This window comes from Bubalus bubalis, chromosome 4, assembly GCF_019923935.1.
Source record: "Bubalus bubalis isolate 160015118507 breed Murrah chromosome 4, NDDB_SH_1, whole genome shotgun sequence".
In the NCBI taxonomy this organism is placed as follows: domain Eukaryota; kingdom Metazoa; phylum Chordata; class Mammalia; order Artiodactyla; family Bovidae; genus Bubalus; species Bubalus bubalis.
The window spans coordinates 136,364,450-136,387,579 of NC_059160.1; the positions used below are offsets into that span (position 1 = coordinate 136,364,450).

Consider the following 23,130-nt stretch of genomic DNA (forward strand, 5'->3'; position numbering starts at 1 on the left):
GTAATGTCACAACTGAGACCAGACAAAGAATTGGAATTAACTAGACAAAGCAAAGGAAGAGAAACAGTTCAGACAAGCGACAACGCAGAGGCAGAGGCCCCGTAGAGAAGGGAAGGCAGAGTGGGGCGGATCGCAGTAACAGAGGGACAGAGTGACCAGTGGGTTTTCTAGGTACTAGACTAGGCAGAGCCCAGTAGTGGCTCAGAGTGCGTAGTTGGGATTTTATTGTAAACTCAAGGAAGACAGTGAAAGGTTTTACAAAGATCCTTCTACTCCTCGATAGAGAACAGATTAGAATGCAGGTCGGAATGAAAGAAGCAACCTTTAAGAAGATATTATAGCTTAACGTTTAAAAAAACATTTTAATGGAATATAGTTGCTTTACAGTGTTGTGTTACTATCTACTGTATAGCAAAGTGAATCAGTTATTCATATATATATATTCCTTCCTTTTTGGATTGCCTTCCCATGTAGGTCACCACAGAGCATTGAGTAGAGTTTCCTGTGCTATGCAGTAGGTTCTCATGGTTATCTATTTTAGAATTTGCCTTTTTAAACATTTTAAGTAAATATTCAAAAAATGTTATCACCACCTTTCGTAACCTAAGACAATTACAGGTTAAATAGAATTCTCAAGACTAGTACATTAATCAGAGAAAAAGTCATTTGAAACTCTTGTGGAAAAAAAAAAAAAGATCCTGTAGTCATAGATGGCAAACATCTCAGTCTACCTTCTAAGATGGTGAGCACCAGGTTAACCCTGTTAAACTGAGGACTGGGATGATGTGTTAATTTTCTTTGCATCTATCTAGTTTCTTGTGTCCCTAGAAGTCCCTAGGAAAATGTTTGTTGAATTCACTACTCATCAGCTTTCAAATAATTGCCATAGGCTACGCATTAGCCAGGCTTCCCTGGTGGTTCAGTGGTTAAGAATCTGCCTGTCAATCCCCTGGAGAAGGAAATGGCAATGCACTTGAATATTCTTGCCTGGGAAATCCCACAATCAGAGAATCCTGGTGGTCTACAGTCCCTGGGGTTGGGAAGAGTTGGACCCAATTTAGCAACTAAACACACACACACACACATATTCCTTATAATGAGGACTCTGTACCAAGAGCCTTGAATGGATTATGTGATTTAAAACTCAGAACAATTCTATCAGGCAGGTTTGATCTTTATTTTCACAGCTAGATAACTGAGACCTGGAGGTATGAAACAATTGCCTAAGGAAATGCAGTCAGTAAGCAGGATACAGAGAGTTTTGCCTAAGAACCTGAACTCTTAATCAGAAACTAGATTCCTGCCCATTCAGGTCTTTTATTTTGAAAACCACCAAACAGATGCTGGCTCATTGCACCCTTTTTAACCCTTCAAAAGATTCACAATTTGACGCATTTTTTACCAGATTGTATTCAAGCTCTAAGTCAACACTGTGGAAATCACAGCTTCCTTCAAACACTGCCATTTTCACTTTCTCTTATCCCTTCAAAGAAGTTAGCTATTAGAATTCAGCACACAATCTGTCTTGGATTAGTGATTTACATCGTCTTCAAAATAATTTTACACCTAACAACATCACCTATATTGTTTGACAGCAGGAGTCAAGCCTTGAGAAAAATAGACCCATTCACTGCAGCTCCAACTGAAACATAGATAAAAGAATAAATATTTGCCCAATATAAAGAAGCCAAACTCAATAGGGAAAGGACCATTGTGTTCCAAATTCCATGGGGATCTCAAACAATGTAGGAAGGGAAGAAAAAATAAATTCTAATTGAGTATTTGACTTCATTACATTAATACATCTTCACTGTATTCATCTAATCAGACAATTACAAGTGACAAGATATAATAGTACCAAATTCCCTCCACATGAATAAAAAGCAATTTTGGATTATCTTGCTATATTGACTTCTCATCACAGTGTGTTCAGTTTCCTTCTCTTGCATGTTAGCCGGGGAAAGCTGTAATTGCTCTAACTGGTTTTGATTGACCAACTGTTTAAACAGGACTATAAATATAGCCGTCAAGACAGCAAACATTAAATGTTTATTTCTGTGATTCTTCTCAAGATATTGACAATCTGACCTGTGAACCCGCCAGCAGGTAATCTCATAGATCATTTTCTCTACAGGAGATCCTTGTAGTTGGGCAGGTTTGTCAATATCCCTTGCAGAGGGTTTTGATCAAGGACTGCTTTGTAATTGTCTGGAAGATACATTAAACACCTCACTTTTCCCAGAGTTCTAAAGACAGAACAGTCACTTCAAGTGTAAATTGCTCGCACCAAGGTTTCTCTATCTGGTTATTTTAAAAAGCAGTTCAGATCCTTGCTACTTAGAAAATTTACAGTCGTATAAATATGACTTTCTCATACATTTCTCTGAAGCTATTCCCTTGCTCATCAGATCATAGTGTTTAAAAAAAATCCCTAGTTGACAAGGCTTCTTTTTAAATTTACAGAATACAACTGCTTGTCTATCTAGCCAGCTTATTCTTGCCTTAGAAATGTCTTTAGTAGTTCCTTATGTTTCTTTTTTTACTGACACAACTGTACATTAATTGATAGCTACTGAGCATGCACAACAGAAAATCGAATGGATGACTCACAGCCTTGACTCTCTTTTTTTTGAAAAATATTTAGCCAAGGGTGGTGAAATTTGGGGGGTAGGTGTGTGGAACCTGCAATGTTAGTATGAGACACCTGAAAGGGGAATGGAGCTAGGGAATTGAGGCAAAGACACAAAGGTAGGACATTGAGAGCGGATGAGAAGTGCGGGGGGTCAGTGGTATGGCATCCTCTCTTTTGACCACCGTATTGTCAATTCCTTCTCTTCTCAAAAATTCTTATCAGTATTCCTTTTTCATGTCAGTGATGCCCAGATCTCTTTCTATCAAGTGTGTAAGAAAATTAAGTGGAGAACATCTGTTCTGTTTCTCCCCGAGTGTGAATTAGCAGAAGGGGAGATGATTGGATACTTTTAAATTACCAAAGTTGTGAAGTTTCAAACACATCAGTAGACTCTATATTTGGGAGGTGGAGAGGACTGGGTATTGCAGCATGTATGTAAGAAAAAGTCTATACATTGTGTTATAGACAGAGATGCCAAGCAAGCTGGGCTAGGTTGTCACAGGTCATAAGTAAGAAACAGGCTTAGTGGATGATGAAGTAAGGATTGTGGAGGGGAAGATGAGATCACTTCTCACTTGAGCATAACCACCCAAATCATTGCATTGGGCGACCTTAACTCTGCTACCCAAGAATAGATCTGTGAGTTAATTTAATTGCCCAGGTGACACCCATTTTCTTTCTGAGAAGTGAAAGTGAAAAGAAGAGATCTGTGAATTGATTGCCCAGATGATAGCCGTTTCCTTTCTAGCTAAGTTTTTTTGTTGAAAATCAGAAATTCACTGAGTCTTGCTATAAACAGTAAGCTCAGGGACAGTCAGGTTATAGAAACCTTAAAATAAGATCAGTTTTAGTATTTATTGGCCAAGAAAGTGATGATAGGTGACAAGGAGGAGCCTCTTTCTAACACAGCCTACTCTAGACATAATTCAGTCAAAACAAGGATCCCGTTTGAGAAAAACTCAGAGACTGCAGAACAAATGGACAGGAAGGAGCTGAAAGATTTGATGGGGAGGGAGATGGGAGAACTGCCGACCACTATTCTGAACTCACTCTCCTGACATTTAAAAATTGCAAATTAAAGAGAAAATGAGACAAAGTCAGTTCCTCTCTCTATTTTATCCTCTTGCTCTAGGAACTGATAAAACAGCTCTTCAACACACAGGTGGAAGTGTGAATCTGAGAGCTAATGAATACTGGAAATGTTCCCAAAAATTCACAGTTTGAGAACAAGTTGTCATGAATTAATTTTGTCTCGGCATCCTGCTCAAATAGATTATAAAATAGACTTAAAATTTCAAACTTCCCATAGGCATTCTTATCTGGTCTTTGGGGTCCACTCCAAAATGAGGGTCACAATATTTACTGTGGCAGGTGATACCTTCTACATTAAACTATCCAGACACTATCCCCCCTCAGCCCGCCTAGATGTGAATTGTGAAAAGAGCTGTGACTAAATCCATAATCAGAACTGCACCATGACCAGAACACCCCACATAGTCCCTCTTCTGGTCTTTCCACATCAGGGTAGGTCTACATCATGGTAAGAGCTTTGGTTTTTTTGGAGAGATTTATCTGGGTTGGAGTCTCAACTCTTCTGCTTAACAACTATGTGACCTTGGGCAAATTACCTCATATTGCTGAGTCTCAGTTTCCTCATCTGTAAAATGGGAATAGTAATATATGTACCTTGCAGACTTGTGAGGATAAAATGATATAATATAAAGGGATTTGCCCAGTCCCTGTACTCAGTAAAAAATGGCTACTATCATTTATGCCATAGATTTGATTTGCTACTTGGTACACCTTGGCAATTCATTGCATTTTCTTTGCAACTAATTAACAGCCCCAGATACCATTAAGTGTCTGGGCGGGTTGTCTCTCTAGTGGGCTAATAGAAGGAGAAGAGCAATATTATATGGTTTCATTGTTGTTCAGTTGCTGAGTCACATCTGACTCTTTGCAACCCCTGCAGCATGCCAGGCTCCTCTGTTCTCTGCTATCTCCCAGAATTTGCTCAAATTCACATCCATTCAGTTGGTGACACTATCTAACCATTTCATCCTCTGTTGCCCACTTCTTCTCCAGCCCTCAATCTGTCCCGGCATCAGGGTCTTCTCCAATGAGTTGGCTCTTTGCATTAGGTACCAAAGTATTGGAGCTTCAGCTTCAGCATTAGTCCTTCCAATGAATATTCAGGGTTAAATTCCTTTAGTATTGACTGGTTTGATCTCCTTGCAGTCCAAGGTATTATATGCTTTGGTTTTGCAGGTATCTTATACTTATTACCTGCTTTGATCCCTCCATCACTGTGAAGCAGTGTGCTTGTTCTTATACCCATTCTGCAGGTGAGTAGACTATGGTTCAGAGGGGTGAAGGAACTTCATCTGTTATGTTGTCTGTGGTAGACCAGGTAGAGTTAGCAGCTATTTGTACTCTTGTGTGGAACAAACAAAAGAAATTTTATCTCTGTGCAGCCTTGTGATAGCCTTCTGCTTACAGATATCTTGATCAGATGCTCATATTTCACTCATATCTGTTTCAACTTTACCTGGACTCAGCTAACTTAAGAAGTGTCTGGGCCAATCCTTCTACATGCCCTTCAGGTATATCCCAGAAATAAGCTCCCATATTCTTCAGTGTAGTTGTTATCAAAAGGCTAACAGGGGAAACAATACTAATGGAAAACTAACTGAAGAATAATCTTCCACTCTTCTCTGGTCTAAATATTTTTGTGAGAACAAGTGAAATCATCAAAGAGAGAGATTCATAAAGACACATTTCTTGGCTGCTTGTGAATTTGTTTTTTTTTTTTTTAATGTCTCTCAGGCATTATTATCCTCAGTTTAATTGATTCATGTTATTTTCAAAAATTTTTTTAAATATTTATTTTGCTACACTGGGTCTTTGTTGTGACATGCAGGATCTTTAGTTGCAGATGGAAATTCTTAGTTGTGGGATGTTGTTCCCCCACCAGGGATCAAACCTGGGCCCACTGTGTTGGGAGTGTGGAGTCTTAGCCACTGGACCACGAGCGAAGTCGCTAATTCATGTTATAATAAAAGTAGTCCTAGGGAACAAGTGGGCAGTTCCTATATCAATATGAGTACATTGTCCATTAAATTCATTCTACCAGTGTTTGAATGCCTACATTTTCCCAGGAATTGGGTTCTAGAGATCTAACCGTGAATAAGGGAAGCCCCTATTCTCAGACAGATAAATAGGCAAACGCTAAATAGGGTGTTACATGCACTACAGTGAACCAGAGTGCCTGAACGGGCCACTGGAAAGTTTGAGAATCCCTGAAACTACCCTGACTTCTAACACCAGTTGCAATATTGAAGTCCTCAAGCCCGTCTCAGTTCCAATAATTCACCAGAAAGGCTCACAGAACTCACTGAAAGTGGTTATACTTTTAATGATGGCTCATGGCAGCAAAGGATGCAGATGAAAATCTGCCAAGGAAAGTATAGATGAGGCGGAGCCCAGGGAGTTCCCAGCGTGAAGCTTCCAGTTGTCCTCTTCCGGTGGAGTTGTGGGCAGTGTGACCTTCTCACAGCAATGATGTGTCACAATACTTAGAGCATATAGTCCTGAGAGCAGCCTTGGTGTGCAGTGTTTTTACTGGGGCTCAATTTCACAGATATGATTATCCACTCATGTGGCTACCTTCTTTTCCAGGCCACCCAGAAGTCAAACTGGTACCTTGTGGCCCAAAACCTTTCACCATAAATTGTATTGTTAGCATACACTCTTGAGTGTGGCCCAAGTCTTCCAAATAAACAAGAGTATGTTTGTTTTTTTTAAATTTTATATTGGAGTATTTTTATTGGAATGTAGTTGATTCGCAATGTTGTATTAGTTTCAGGTACAAGCAAAGTAGTTTAGTTATACATATGTCTATGTGTCTTCTTTTTTCAAATTCTTTTCTCATATGAGTTATTACAGAATATTGGATAGAGTTCTCTGTGCTATACAGTAGGTCTTTGTCATCTATTTTATATATGGTAGTGTGTGTATGTGGAGAAGGCAATGGCACCCCACTCCAGTACACTTGCCTGGAAAATCCCATGGACGGAGGAGCCTGGTGGGCTGCAGTCCATGGGGTCTCTAGAGTTCGACACGATTGAGCGACTTCACTTTCACTTTTCACTTTCATGCATTGGAGAAGGAAATGGCAACCCACTCCAGTGTTCTTACCTGGAGAATCCCAGCGACGGGGAAGCCTGGTGGGCTGCAGTCTATGGGGTCGCAGAGTCGGACACGACTGAGGTGACTTAGCAGCAGCAGCAGCAGCAGCAGCAGTGTGTGTATGTTAATCCCAAACCCCTAATTTATTCTCCCACCATGTTTGCCTTTGGTAACCATAGTTTGTTTTTAAAATCTGTGAATCTGTAAATAAGTTCATTTATATCATTTAAAAATTATATTCTACATGAGTATTATCATATGATATTTGTCTTTCTCTGACTCTACTTTATATGATAATCTCTAGGTCCATCCATGTTCCTTGCTGCAAATGGCATTATTTTGTTCTTTTTTGTGGCTGATTAATATTCCATTGGCTATATGTACCATATCTTCTTTATCCATTCCTCTGTTGATGGACATTTAGGTTGCTTCCATGTCTTGGATATTGTGAATAGTATTGCAGTGAACATTGGGGTGGATGTATCTTTTAGAATTTTACTTTTCTCTGGATATATGTCCAAGAGTAGGCTAGCTGGATCATATGGTAGCTCTGTTTTCAGTTTTTCAAGGAATCTCCATGCTGTTCTCTGTTGTGGCTGCACCAATTCACATTCCCACCAACAATGTAGGAGGGTTCTCTTTGCATCCTCTTCAGCATTTATTGTTAATAGACCTTTTGATGATGGCCATTCTGATGGGTGTGAGGTGATAACGTCATTGTAGTTTTGATTTGCATTTCTCTGGTAATTTGTGATGTTGAGCATCTTTTCATGTGCCTCTTGGCCATCTGTATGTCTTCTTTGGTGAGATGTCTGTTCTGCCCCTCTTCTTTTGGGTTTTATTGAAGTATTGTTGATTTACAAAGTTGTGTTAATTTCTTCTGTAGAGGAAAATGACCCAGTTATATATTCTTTTTCATTATGGTTTGTAACAGGATATTGAATATAGTTCCTTGTGCTATACAGTAGGATCTTGTTGTCTATCCATCCTGTGTATAGTAGTTTGTCTCTGCTGATTCCAGATTCCCATTTCTTCCTTACCCTCCCCACTTCCTACTTGTTCTGCCCATTTTTTTAATTGGGCTTTTTTTTTTTTTTTTGACGTAGATCTGCATGAGCTGTTTGTATATTTTGGAGATTCAGATAGGACATTCCAAGGCTTAGAGATTACTTTCAAGGAGTCAAGGAGAAAGGCCAGGTTCAGGCTAAATTCAGTCTGTACAGCACAGCTCCCATATCTGTTTACAATATCAGAGAAGACTTCTTAGAGGGGAAAATGTGTAAATGGAGATCCAGGACAAGTAAGGGTTAGCCAGGGTCTGCCAGTCAAAGGGAACAGCATAACAGGGGCTCTTAAACAAGAGAAAGCAGAGATTATTTCCAGTGCTTCAGGATGGGTCTGGAACAGAGAGTGTGAGAGAACAAGAGGCTAGGGAAGAGCCTGGAGGAAACATCTGGAGGGTGGATCTTAGGATGGCTCAGAAGCAGTGGTGTATTAGAACTAGCTTATGGGTTTGAGAGAGTCATCTGCTAAATACTCCAGAATCTTGCAAGCTATTCTTCAATGCAGTTATTAAAAATTCAATTATATAAACTTATGACTAAATAAGTGTGTTAGCTGCTCAGTCATGTCTGATTCTTTGCGACCCCATGGACTGTGGCCCACCAGGCTCCTCTGTCCATGGAATTCTCCAGGCAAGAATACTGCAGTGGGTAGCCACTCCCCTCTCCATAAATCATATTTTTAAAAGATGGTACTCAAGACTCATCACTGGTGAATTACTTTTCTTTCTTTCTTTTTTTTTTTTTCTATATTAGTTTTTTTGAGGTATTTATATAGTAGAAGTTCTATACAATAGTGTATTTGTGTAAGTCTCTTCCCAGTTTGCTTTCAGTGACAGCACTTTGGTGGCTTGAAATCAGTTGTGGTAGAAGTATATTTACACCACAATGATTACGACTCAGGGCCTTTGCTTCCTGCCAAGAGCTGATGGTTAAACATTTACCAACACAAGAAGAATCGAATTTCCCTGAGGACCAAAAGGCACTGAGAGATATATTAAGCTGGGAAATGATATAATAAACTGTTCATTGGGAAGATCAATTTGGTTTTTGAGAGCAGGAGAGATTTATAGGACAAGAATGGATTCAGGAAGGCTAATTGGACGCTTTGACACTGTCCTCCTTCATGGGCAAAGGCTGTCTCCAGTCACAATACTAGGAACAACTGCACTTCATCAGAATATCTGGCTTTTCATCTTATGCAGGCTATAAATCTCATAGCTGATAATTTTTCTTTCCCATTTGGAAGTAGGAAACCAAATTTTTGGTTCACCTCAAACAATTTTTGCTAAACCTTTTTTATGCCCTTCAGTTTTTTTAAATTTTCCTACTTCTGCTTTTCTCTTTGATACAATGTTCTCATTTAAAAGCTTTCCTAAATGGAGTCTTCATATCCTAATACCAAATAGGCAATAACTAAATAAATAAAGATTTAAAAGGCAGCCTATGGCCTTCAAGACTCACATTTATTTGAAACAAAAACTATCAAGTACTCCCAACTTTTTGTTGTCATTGAATGTCTCTTTCACTTGTCTTAGCTTCAGCATTGAGGTTTCTTAAAACCTTTCTTAAAACCTTTCACTGAGGTTTCTTAAAACCAGGGAAAAGCCAAGATACTTGCCATCTCCCTTAAATCTGAAAGGGCTTCATTGAAAAAAATGAACCACACAGAAGAGTCTCAGAGGAAGAGCGAGCTAGTGGTGCAGGTGACTGGTGTTCAGGACATTGACCTGACCTGGTTCCTGCTCTGTAGATGCTCACTCCACCCTGGGACAGGATGTGCAGTAGACACACCTGCTCATCTTTAGATATTAAATATCACTGTGCCCTGATAGGAACTTGGCAAGCCTCAGGGGTCATGAAGGAGAGATTATTTTGAATTTGTGTCCTTAGGGGTCACCTTGGTTGGAAAGAAACACACTGTTTCCCTCCATAATAATATTTTATATTTGTTTTACATTTATTCTTTTATTCAATCTAATAATGACAACCCTATCATAGGTGGATATTTTTGTCCCTGCTTTAGTAAGGCTTTGGAGCTTTTAAAGAATTTGTTCAAGTGGAAGAGATAGGATTTGGGTTCACATCACCTGCCTCCTGTCCAGCCTTGTTCACTTCCTCAACAAATCCTATGCACAAAGTTCAGGTTCATTTTTGACCCACTCAGGAGAGGAAGGGATGAGGGGGAGAGCCATAATTGTCTGTGAAGTTAAAAGGACTGGACATTTCAAAGCAATACATGACAGACACTAACCAGTCTTGGGTAAAAGGACCCATTGTACTAAACTTGTGTCTTCAAGAAACATCAGTAACTTTTCTTCTATCTTCATTATTTTTTTCTTTCTGGCCAACAAAAATAGTTATGTTAATAATTAAGATCATAATAACAGCTAACATTTATTGAGTGTTTTGTATATGCCTGGCTGTGCCAAGGGCTTTACTTAAATTGTTAATTAAGATGGATCTGAGTGTTGTTTCCTCATTTGGCTGTCTGGTGAATAAATCTCTTTGCTGCAAACCTCAGCATCTTGGTAGTTTGGCTCACTGCACATTGGGCAAAACAAATCTGCTTTGTTGTTGGTGATGAGGAGATATGTGGGCAAAGTGACCAATGAAACTTTGTGCTGTGTTCCTCTTGTCATTCTCATGGACTGTGGAGATCAAGCCATGAGCCTTTGGAGTGGGAGCACTGATTCAAAGACTCTAAACTACCAGAGAACTAACCCTAGGGAGTATCAAATAGTGAGAACTCACACAAAGGAAACCACTTGAATACAAGATCTGGCATCACCCAACCACCAGTAGCACCCTGTGCAGGACACTTCATCTAAACAACAAACAAAACAAAAATACAAACCCAATCATCAGCAGACAGGATTACCACCTCACTCAGCCTTGTCCATCAGAGAAAAAACAAACAAACACACAAAACTCAGCACAAATATCACCCTATATGAAGCTCACACAAACCACTGGACAAACCTTAGGAGGGCTGAAACCAAAAGGAGTAAAGAATTCAATCTTCTTCAAGGAAAGAATTCAACTTTCCTTGAAGCCTGGGAAAAGGAGACCTGAAACACAATAGGTTAAAAGAATAATGAAAAGGCAGAGAAATACTATACAAATGAAGGCACAAACTAGAAACACAGAAGTCCAAATAAATGAAGAGGAATAGGCAAACTACCCGAAAAATAATTCAGAATAATGATAGTAAAGATGATCAAAAACCTTGAAAACAAAATGGAGGAAATGCAGGAATCAATTAACAAAGACCAAGAAGAGTTAAAGAATAAACATACAGAGACAAACAACACAATTACTGAAATTAAAAATACTCTATAAAGGAATGAATAGCAGAATATCTGAAGCAGAAGAACGAATCAGTGAGCTGTAAGATAAAATGGTGGAAATAACTTCTGAAGAGAATAAAGTCAAAAGAATGAAAAGAACTGAGGATAGTCTCAGAGACCTCTGGGAAAATATCAAACACACCAACATTTGAATTAAAGGGGTCCCAGAAGAAGAAGAGAAAAAGAAAGGTTATGAGAAAATTTTTGAAGAGTTATAGCTGAAAATTTTCCCAACATGGAAAAGGAAATAGTCAATCAAGTCCAAGAGGCACAAAAAGACCCATACAGGATAAACCCACGAGAAACATGTTAATCAAACTAACAAAGACTAAACACAAAGAAAGAATATTAAAAGCAGCAAGGGAGAATCAACAAGTAACATACAAGGGAAACCCTGTATGCTTAACAGCTGATCTGTCAGCTGAAACTCTGCAGGCCAGAAGGGAATGGCAAGATATATTTAAAGTACTGGAAGGGAATAATCTACAACCAAGATTACTGTACCCAGCAAGACTCTCATTCAAAATTGTTGGAGAAATAAAAAGCTTTTCTGACAAGCAAAAGTTAAGAGAATTCAGTACCACCAAACCAGATTTACAACAAATGTTAAAGGGACTTACATAGTCAAGAAATACAAGCGAAGAAAAAAGATCTACAAAATCAAACCCAAACAATTAAGAAAATGGCAATAGGAACATATATATCAATAATTACTTTAAATGTAAATGGATTAAATGCTCCAAGCAAAAGACACAGACTGGCTGACTGGATATAAAAACAAGACCCATATATATGCTGTCTACAAGAAACCCAGTTCAGACCTAAAGACACATATAGACTGAAAGTGAGAGGGTGGAAAAATATATTCCATGCAAATGGGAAGCAAAGGAAAACCAGAGTAGCAATCCTCATCCCAGACAAAATAGACCTTAAAGAAGATTACAAGAGATAAGGAAGGGCGCTACATAATGATCAAGGGATCAATCCAAGAGGAAGTCATAACAGTTATAAATATCTGCACCCAACGTAAGAGCACCTCAGTACATAAGACAAACACTAATCAAAGGAGAAATTGACAGTAACACAATATTATTAGGAGACTTTAATACCCCACTCACACCAATGGACAAATCATCAAAACAGAAAATTAATAAGGAAACACAAGTCTTAAATGATAGATTAGATGAGGTGGATCTCATTGGTATCTCCAGGACATTCCATCCAAATGCAGAATATACCTTCTTCTCAAGTGCACATGGAACATCCTCCAGGATAGACCACAGCTTGGGTCACAAATCAAACTTCAGTAAGTTTAAGAAAATTGAAATCAAATCAAGCATCTTTTCTGACCACAATGCTATGAGACTAGATATCAATTATAGGAAACAAACTGTAAGAAACACAAACACATGGAGATTAAGCAGCACGTTTCTAAATAACCAACAGGCTATCTAAGAAATCAAAAGGGAAATCAAAAAATTTCTAGAAACAAATGACAATGAAAACAAGGCTACTCAAAATCTATGGGATGCAGCAAAAGCAGTTCTAAGAGGGATGTTTATAGCAATACAATCCTACGTCAAGAAACAAGAAAAACATCAAATAGAGAGCCTAACTTTACACCTAAAACAACTGGAAAAAGAAGAACAAAAGACCCAAAATTAGAAGGAAAGAAATCATAAAGATCCGAGCAGAAATAAAAAGGAATGAAAGAAACAATGGTAAAGATTAATAAAACTAAAACTTGGTTCTTTGACAAGATAAACAAAATTGACAAACCTTTAGCCAGACCCATCAAGAAATAGAGAAGAATCAAATCCACAAAATAAGAAATGAAAAAGGAGAGGTTACAGCAGACAATGCAGAAATACAAAGGATTATAAAAGACTATTATGACCAACTATATGGCAATATAATGGATAACCAGGAAGAAATGGACAGATTCTTAGAAAAGTTTAATCTCCTGAGACTGAACCAAGAAGAAATAGAAATTATGAACAACCCAGTTGCAAGCACTGAAATGGAAGTTGTGATAAAAAATCTCCCAAAAAACAAAAGCCCAGGACCAGATGGCTTCACGGGAGAATTCTATCAAACATTTAGAGAAGAGCTAATGCCTATCCTTCTAAAACTCTTTCAAAAAAATGGCAGAGGAAGGAAAACTTCCAAATTTATTCTCCGAGGCCACCATCACCCTGATACCAAAACCAGACACAGGTTTCTTTTTGAAAAAGAAGAAAACTACAGGCCAAAAAGAAAGCTACAGGCCAATGTCACTGGTGAATATAGATGCAAAAATCCTCAACAAAAGTTTAGCAAACAGAATTCAGCAACACATCAAAAAGCTCATACACCATCATCAAGTTGGGTTTATTCCAGGGATACAAGGATTCTTCAGTATATGCAAATCAAACAATGTGATACACCATATTAACAAATTGAAAGATTAAAAAAAACCATACTATCATCTCAATAGATGCAGAAAAAGCCTTTGTCAAAATTCAGCACCCATTTATGATTAAAACTCTTCAAAAAATGGGCATAATAAAGGCTCTCAACATAGTAAAGGCCATATATGATAAGCCTAACAGCAAACATTTTTCTCAATGGTGAAAATTAAAAGCATTCCCCCTAAGATCAGGAACAAGACAAGGGTGTCCACTTTTGCCACTATTATTCAACATATTGTGGCAGTCCTAGATACAGCAATCAGATAAGAAAAAGAAATAAAAGGAATCCACATGGGAAAAGAAGAAGTAAAGCTCTCACTGTTTGCAGATGACATGATACTGTACAAAGAAAACCCTAAAGATATTATCAGAAAATTACTAGAGCTAATCAGTGAATTTAACAAAGTTGCAGGATACAGAATCAATACACACAGAAATCACTTGCATTTCTATATACTAACAGTGGAAAATCAGAAAGAGAAATTATGTAATCAATCCCATTCACCACTGCAACAAAAAGAATTAAATATCTAGGAATAAACTTACCTAAGGAGACAAAAGAACTGTACACAGAAAATTATAAGACACTAATGAAGAAATCAAAGATGACATAAACAATTGGAGAGATATTCCATGTTCCTGGGTAGGATGAATCAATATTGTGAAAATGACTATACTACCAAATGCAATCTATATATTCAATGCAATCCCTATCAAATTACCAGTGGTATTTTTCACAGAACTAGAAGAAGAAATTTCACAATTCATATGGAAACACAAAAGACCCTTAATAGCCAGAGCAGTCTTGAGAAAGAAGAATGGAGCTGGAGGAATCAACCTTCCTGACTTCAGATTATACTACAAGGCTACAGTCATCAAGACAGTATGGTCCTGGCACAAAAACAGAAATATAGACCAATGGTACAAGATAGAAAACCCAGAAATAAACTCATGCACCTATGGGTACCTTATTTTTTGACAGAGGAGGCAAGAATATACAATGGGGCAAACACAGCCTCTTCAATAAATGGTGCTGGGAAAACTGGACAGCTACATGTAAAAGAATTAAATTAGAACACTTCCTAACACCATGCACAAAGGTAAATTCAAAATGGATTAAAGACCTAAATGTAACACTGGAAACTATGAAACTCTTAGAGGAAAATATAGGCAGAACACTTGATGACATAAATCAAAGCAAGATCCTGTATGACCCACCTCCTAGAGTAATGGAAATAAAAACAAAAGTAAACAAGTGGGATCTAGTTAAACTTAAAAGCTTTTGCCCAGCAAAGGAAATTATAAGCAAGGTGAAAAGACAGCTCTCAGAATGGGTGAAAATAATAGCAAATGAAACAACTGACAAAGGATTAATTTCCAAAATATACAAGCAGCTCATACAACTCAAAACCAGAAAAACAAACAACCCAATCAAAAAGTGGGAAAAAGATGTAAACAGACATTTCTCCAAAGAAGACATACAAATGGCTAACAAACACACAAAAAGATACTCCACATTGCTCATTATTCAGTTCAGTTCATTATTAGAGAAATTCAAATCAAAACTACAATGAGATATTGCCTTATACTGGCCAGAATGGCCATCATTAAAAAGTCTACAAACAATAAATGCTGCAGATGGTGTGGAGAAAAGGGAACGCTCTTGCATTGTTGGTAGGACTGTAAATTGATAAAGCCACTATGGAAGACAGTATGGAGATTCCTTAAAAAAACTAGGAATAAACCACCATATGACCCAGCAATCCCACTCCTAGGCATATACCCTGAGGAAACCAAAATTGAAAGAGACACATGTATCCCATTGTTCATTGCAGCACTATTTACAGTAGCTAGAACATGGAAGCAGCCTAATTGTCCATCAACAGATGAATTGATAAAGAAGTTTTGGTACATATACACAATGGAATACTACTCAGCCATAAAAAAAGAACACATTTGAGTCAGTTCTAATGAGGTGGATGAACCTAGAGCCTATTATACAGAGTGAAGTAATTCAGAAAGAGAAAGATAAATATTGTATTCTAACACATGTATACAGAATCTAGAAAAATGGTACTGAAGAATTTATTTACAGGGCAACAATGTAGAAACAGACATAGTGAACAAACTTATGGATGTGGGGAGAGGGGAGGAAAGGGTGAGATATAGGAAAGAGTAGCATGGAAACTTACATTACTGTATGTAAAATAGATAGCCAATGGGAATATGCTGTATGGATCAGGAAACTCAAACAGGGGCTCTGTATCAACCTAGAGGGGTGTGATGAGGAGGGAGATGGGAGGGAGTTTCAAAAGGGAGGGGATATATGTATACCTATGGAATTAAAAAAATTTTTTTTTAATCTTTAAAAAAACTAGCCCTCACTACAATCCTATGACAATGATGTAGATACTATTATTATCCCTGGTTTATGGTCGAAGAAACTGACACTCAAGAGAGAAAGTTATGGAAATTGTATAAGGTCACAGAGTTTATAAGTGCTAAAACCGGGAGATACTAAATCTCAGAGTTGTCCTGCAAATGCTATTATGTGTTAAGGCACTGGATGGGAATACAAGACCACCTTACCTATCTCCTGAGATACCTGTTTTCAAGAAGCAAGTTAGAACTGGATGTGAAACGATGGACTGGTTCAAAATTGGGAAAGAAGTACATCAAGGCTGTATATTGTCACCCTGCTTATTTAACTTCTATGTAGAGTACATCATGAGAAATGAGAGGCTGGATGAATCCAAAACTGGAATCAAGATTGCCAGGAGAAATATCAACAACCTCAGATATGCAGATGACACCACCCTTATGGCAGAAAGTGAAGAGGAACTAAAAAGCCTCTTGATGAAGGTGAAAGAGAAGAATGAAAAAGCTAGCTTGAAACTCAGCATTCAAAAAACTAAGATCATGGCATCTGGTCCCATCACTTCATGGCAAATAAAAGGGGGAAAGTGGAAGCAGTTGCAGATATTACCTTCTTGGGCTCCCAAATGACTGCAGACAGTGACTGCAGGCATGAAATTAAAAGAGGCTTGCATCCCACTGCTGCCAGACCAGCGTTTGGACTTCCCTGGTGGTTTAGATGGTTACGAGTCCACCTGCAATGCAAGAGACCCAGGTTCAGTCCCTGGGTTGGGAAGATTCCCTGGAGGAGATAATTGCTACCCACTCCAGTATTCTTGCCTGGAGAATTCCATGGACAGAGGAGCCTGGTGGGCTATAGACCATGGGGTTGTAAAGAGTTGAACATGACTGAACGACTTTCACTTCTTTTAGTTATGACAAACCTACAGAGTGTATTGAAAAGCAGAGACATCACTTTGTTGACAAAGATCTACATAGTCAAAGCTATGGTTTGTTCAGTAGTCATGAGTTGGACCATGAAGAAGGCTGAGCACCAAAGAATTGATGCTATGGAATTGTGGTGTTAGAGAAGACTCTTCAGAGGCCCTTGGAAATCAAACCAGTAAATCCTAACAGAGATTGATCCTTAATATTCATTGGAAGGACTGATGCTGAAGCTCCAGTACTTTGGCCATCTGATGCAAAGAGCTCTTTTCATTGGAAGGGACCCTGATCTTAGTTGTGGCATGTGGGATCTAGTTGCCTGACCAGGGATCAAACCAAGGCCCTCTACATTGAGAGCACAGAGTCTTGCCACTGGACCACCAGGGAAGTCCTTTCAGCTCATTATTCTTAAGAAAATAATTCCTGCTGTTAGACTTGGTGGGTTTCAGAATGAAGCCAGAACCCCTTCTCTCTAGCCCCTAAAGATGAACTCAAATGTTAAATACACTGTTGAAAATGATTTCTATGTGTGTGTGTAGGCAGGGAGCAAGGGTGAGACATGGGCTAAAGAAGGGGAGTAAAGGTTTGAGACAGTAGGAGCCGTGATTAGACTGATGCATTTGGTTTGCAGTACAGGACTCATGGAACAGATAAGAGCTTTTATCTTAATTATAATACTGTTGTACAGAGTTTTGCTTGCATCCTGTAAATCAGACATTTCTATGAACATGTGTACACACGTGGCGGATTCATGTTGATGTATGGCAAAACCAATACAATATTGTAAAGTAAAAAAAAAAGAAAAGAAAATTTCAGTCTGTACTCCACCTCCCAGCTATAATTAGAATAAGCACAGACAAAAATAGGTATGTGTAGTCACATGCTGGACATATATATTTATTGAGTTTCTAAACTAATTGTGGACAATCGAAACATTTCACTCTTCCTCTTGATCTTGTTTGGGCTGCACTGAAGTGAACTCAGAGTTCCTGATTTGCCAGATGCTCTCTCTGAGCTCACTGTTTGAATGTGATTTTTCCTAAACAGTGACCCTTAACATCATTAATCTCCTCGTTGGCACATTGATTTGGATACATCATACCTTCTTGGATAAAGGACAATTCACTTTGGTTCTGTACTATCATGGATAATGCAGGGTTTTATTTGGGGTTTATCATGAATAAGGAGATTTTCCATTCTGGGGTATAGCTTGAGGATGAAAGGCAATAGTACTATTTTTAGAAACTCAAGCGTCCCTGATTTTATGATTTATTTTTTAAGGTCTTGAAATATAGAACATTTTCCCCATTGTAGTATGCTTTGTGGACAGGTGACTTAAAAACAAACACAAAAAACACCTCTTTACAGACTTTGTGCATTAGGAGGGCTCAGTTCATTCCATTCATAATGTAAATGTCTGTACTCTCAGGCCCAAGAGAATGCTGTCTCTCATTTTCTAAACCCAATGCTTTGTGGTTGTTTAGTCACTAAGTTGTGTTCCACTCTTTTGGGACCCTATGGACTATAGCCCACCATACTCCTCTATCCATGGGATTTCCCAGGCCAGAATACTGAAATGGGTTGCTGTTTCCTTCTCCAGGGGATCTTCCTGATCCAGGGATCAAACTCATGTGTCCTGCATTGACAAGTGGCTTCTTTACCACTGGGTCTTCAGGGAAACCCCAAACTCAACTCTACCCAGGCCTCTATCATTAATCCTCTATATTTGGGCCACAGCTTTTCCCGTACTCTGGGCCCTGTTTGTCTACTTCCTATCTCCTCTTCCATTTTCCTGCACAGAATTTTCTCTCTGTGATTTCTGTAAAATGCAGATTTGATCTTGTCTTTACCCTTGACAAAGAACTTTAATTGCTTGGTTGCCTGAAATGTAGCCTGACCTTCAGTTCAGTTCAGTCTCTCAGTCCGACTCTCTGCGACCCCATGAACCACAGCATGCCAGGCCTCCCTGTCCATCACCAACTCCCAGAGTTCACTCAAACTCATGTCCATCGAGTCGGTGATGCCATCCAGCCATCTCATCCTCTGTCATCCCCTTCTCCTCCTGCCCCCAATCCCTCCCAGCATCAGGGTCTTTTCCAATGAGTCAACTCTTCGCATGAGGTGGCCGAAGTACTGGAGTTTCACCTTTAGCATCAGTCCTTCCAATGAATACCCAGGACTGATCTCCTTTAGAATGGACTGGTTGGACCTCCTTGCAGTCCATGGACTCTCAAGAGTCTTCTCCAACACCACAGTTCAAAAGCATCAATTCTTTGGCACTCAGCTTTCTTCACAGTCCAACTCTCACATCCATATATGACTACTGGAAAAACCATAGCCTTGACTAGATGGACCTTTGTTGGCAAAGTAATGTCTCTGCCTTTTAATATGCTATCTAGGTTGGTCATAACTTTCCTTCCAAGGAGTAAGCGTCTTTTAATTTCATGTGTGCAATAACCATCTGCAGTGATTTTGGAACCAAAAAAATAAAGTCTGACACTGTTTCCACTGTTTCCCCATCTATTTCCCATGAAGTGAGCATATAAGACCTTCCATGATACAATCTTTGCCCTTTCTGGAACTTCTTTCCAGCAGACCTTGTTCTATATTAGAGCTAGACTTGCTCACTATTTGTGTGTATGTTAATTTTCATGGCCGTCCTATAAGGTTTGGGTCATGATGGAAATAGTAGACATTAGAGGGAGTCCATTAATTGTCTTAATGAGGACACCGGGATTCAACACTTCCTGGCACTAACATTTTTAACAACTTTTTAATACTGCCTAATAGTTCTATATTTTGAAACTATATAACTTAACTAACAAACCCAGTATAAGAAAATTACCCCTTACTCTATCCTTCTACCATTTGTTGGTTGATTCTTAAGCAAAAAGAGGAGCACTTCATGGAACCCTGGAACCTGGACTCAGGAAGGGCCTGGAACCAGGAAAGGAGAAGCACAAGAACTCGGGGAGGACTCCATCTCAGCCTCTCCCATGGCTACCTAGGGGCCATCTTTATGAGTTACCTAAAAATTGCCCCTCAAAAGTTAAGCATTTAAACTTTCCTCTATAAGTCAATAAAACGTAATTATTGAGTTTGGTTCAGCTTAAGAGTTCAAGTTGTTAGTGTAGTTCATTCTAGATTGTGCGAGGGCTGGGGATGGGGGGAGTTGATGGTATCAAGGTTTTGTGGCTTGGATGGTAAAGAATCTGACTAAAGGGCAGGAGACCCGGGGTTCAATCCGTGGGTTGGAAAGATCCCCTGGAGAAGGGAATGACTATCCACTCCAGTATTCTTGCCTGGAGAATTCCATGGACAGAGGAGCCTGGCGGGCTACAGTCCATGGAATTGCAAAGAGCCAGTCATGACTCAGTAACTAAGCACAGCACAGTAGCTTACATTCAAGGCAGCATCGTTAAAGATAAACATAGGAAATGGCTCCTTCTCACGGCGCCTGAAACTGCCTCCCCTATTGGAGGAGCAGCCTGGTTATGTTCCCTTCACATCCAGTGTGGAATTCTGTGAGTCTGGGATGGCCCGCTTGGACCTCTAAGAATTTGCCTGTTGGAGTTTTAGTTCTTTCCCCTAGATATTCGCCTGAAAAAAATAGCTTTTCTAATTCCTTGCAGATATTTTACACTTCGGTGCGAATGAGAGTAGAACCTTTTTGGAAAAAGCTTAAAGGAGACCAAATCTTGCATGAAGCCGCTGGTACCTAAAGGGGCCGAGAGGAACATGTGACCAGAAGGTAGACTTGCGCCTTCACAGTTGTATCCAGTTACAGAACCATGCTGCGGACACATGCTCTCATCATGCTGAAGTGTAGTGTAGTTTTTAGGCCATGGCCAGGTTGTGAAGGCTGTCTTTTCTCCTTCTGGTCTTCTTGCAGGAACTCGGGAACCATGGAGGCAACAACCCCACCTGCTTGCAACAGCTCTGGTCTCCTGTGGGCAGGGGCAAGTTCTTACGACTCCCACCTGGGATCAGTGTGAAAGTCCAGTCCAGCATGAATGCAGAATCATGTATGATGCCAAGACTCAAACACATGTCAGTTACATCTACCTCAAAGCAAGTGAGTTTATTTTTCCTGGGTCTTAGTTTCTTCATCTGTAACCTGGGTAGAATCATACTTTCCTTACCAGATTAAGTGAGAAAAAATATCATGTAGATTGCATTGCAATGCATACAGTAAACAGTAGAAATGCAGCTCTTTATTTGTTTTGGCTCCACTTTGCTTTATAAATATTAAAAAATAATGGTTTGTAAAGCCTCAGAAAAACATGTTTATCAATGTTTCTGTGGTTGGTACCTTAGCTCTAAGTTTGTTAGGAGAATTGTCTGCTTCAGGAAGGAAACAGTCATTCTTCACTTGTTTCTGCTTATTTGTAAGCATGGTGTATTGCCTTCAGGAGGGTAGACTGGCAAATGAAGGACTGGGTTCCAATTCTAGGTCTGTCATTAAACCCAGCAGCTATGCATGCTTTGAAGAGTGGTGAAACTTCTCTTTGCCTGAGCTTCCTCATCAAACACCTGGCCTATATCACAGGGTTGTTACCACCAATAGAAATCATAGCTGGGAAAATACTTTGAAAAAAAGTTAAAATCCAATGAAAATTTGTACCTACAACATTCCCAGCAGAAACCATGCTACTGAAGTACTCAGACTAAACCCCTTTAAATAGACACCACTCTGGGAGAAGTTCAGAAGGATAAGCACTGATTTCTGCTAGAAACCTAGCTATCTTCTGTGGGATAAATCTATACTTTTGCCCTTATTGGAATTAATTCAGTTCTCCCTCTGATGAGTACAAACAATTTTATAAGGATCCCTGGATGTAATTCTACAAACATAAATGGAGCTTGTCATTGTGTAGTTGATAGGGTTTGCACATTTGCAGAAATGAGTCCTCCCAGATCTAAATTGCATCCCCTGTTAATTAACCAGGAAGTCTCCCTTCATCACTCCTCAACTGGGAACATTTCCTCATAGGCAGTTATGACCACCACATTGGTGGTACCTCCAACAGAAGGCAGGGAGGGGACCACCATCCTCATTCTGCTGTGGTTCTTTTTTTAATCCTTCCTTAGAAGGCTGGAAGTTGGGCTGGGCTAAGTTCTCTCTACGAGACACTCATCATTGTCACCATGATCATCTTGATGAATAATGATGGTAATAATAAACAATAAGAATTACTCCCTAAAGCTAGGGTGAAATAGGGTCACATTTACTTTTCAACTAAATCCCACTTGAGTTCGGTCAGAATAGCATGAAATTTTGCATGTCTTCCTTCAAAGTCTCCCATCTCTTGAGATTTCCAACAACCACAAAGTAGATTGTAGAAACACAAAAGAATCTGAAGGTCATTCAGACTTCCATACATAAGAGAGGGGACATTCTTATTTTTACTTATTGCTGCCATACAAAGTTGCTGTTGACAGCTGGTTCTAAATGTGCTGGAAGAACCAGATCTTGGTTCCTTTGAGAGAGTTGAAGGTAGTTTCTTGGTGTCTGATTTTTCAGTGTTTCTTGCTTCATTTAGGCTCCCCTGGTCATTGTTCTTGGTTCTTTGCAATTTCATTTATCCTAAGTCTTCTTCTTGAGAGTCCCTTGGACTGCAAGGAGATCCAACTAGTCCATCCTAAAGGACAGATGTTGAAGCTGAAACTCCAATCCTTTGGCCACCTAATGCGAAGAGCTGACTCATTGGAAAAGACCCTGATTGAGGGCCTTTTTGAGGGATTGAGGGCAGGAGGAGAAGGGGACGATGGAGGATGAGATGGCTGGATGGCATCACTGACTTGATGGACATGAGTCTGAGTGAACTCTGGGAGTTGGTGATGGACAGGGAGGCCTGGCATGCTGCGATTCATGGGGTTGCAAAGAGTTGGACATGACTAAGTGAATGAACTGAACTGAAGTCTTCTTCAGGTTTCCCCATGAAAACCCTCAAAATTATATCTGTTTGACTTTAACATCATCATTCCTCCCTTTTCTTCCCCCGTATCAGCTTCTTCCTGACATGTCAACTTGATAATGATATTTTCTTAGTCACAGAGGTGAGGAACCTAATTTATATGGGGCTTATGTCCTTGCCCAATCAGTGATCATTTCTGCCAACTTTCCTTCAAAGTGTTCTAACTACCCC

At 39.3% G+C, this 23,130-nt stretch overlaps 1 protein-coding gene across 3 annotated transcripts in view; it reads left to right on the forward strand.

Annotated features, from left to right (window-relative positions):
- LOC112584678 overlaps positions 1 to 23,130 on the forward strand; it is a 358,045-nt gene that overhangs the window by 289,364 nt on the left and 45,551 nt on the right. For all 3 annotated transcript variants that reach the window (XM_045165540.1, XR_006641005.1, XR_006550791.1), the window contains one exon: positions 20,874 to 21,056. In XM_045165540.1, the coding sequence (XP_045021475.1) occupies positions 20,874 to 21,056 (183 nt within the window). The remainder of the gene's footprint in view (positions 1 to 20,873; positions 21,057 to 23,130) is intronic.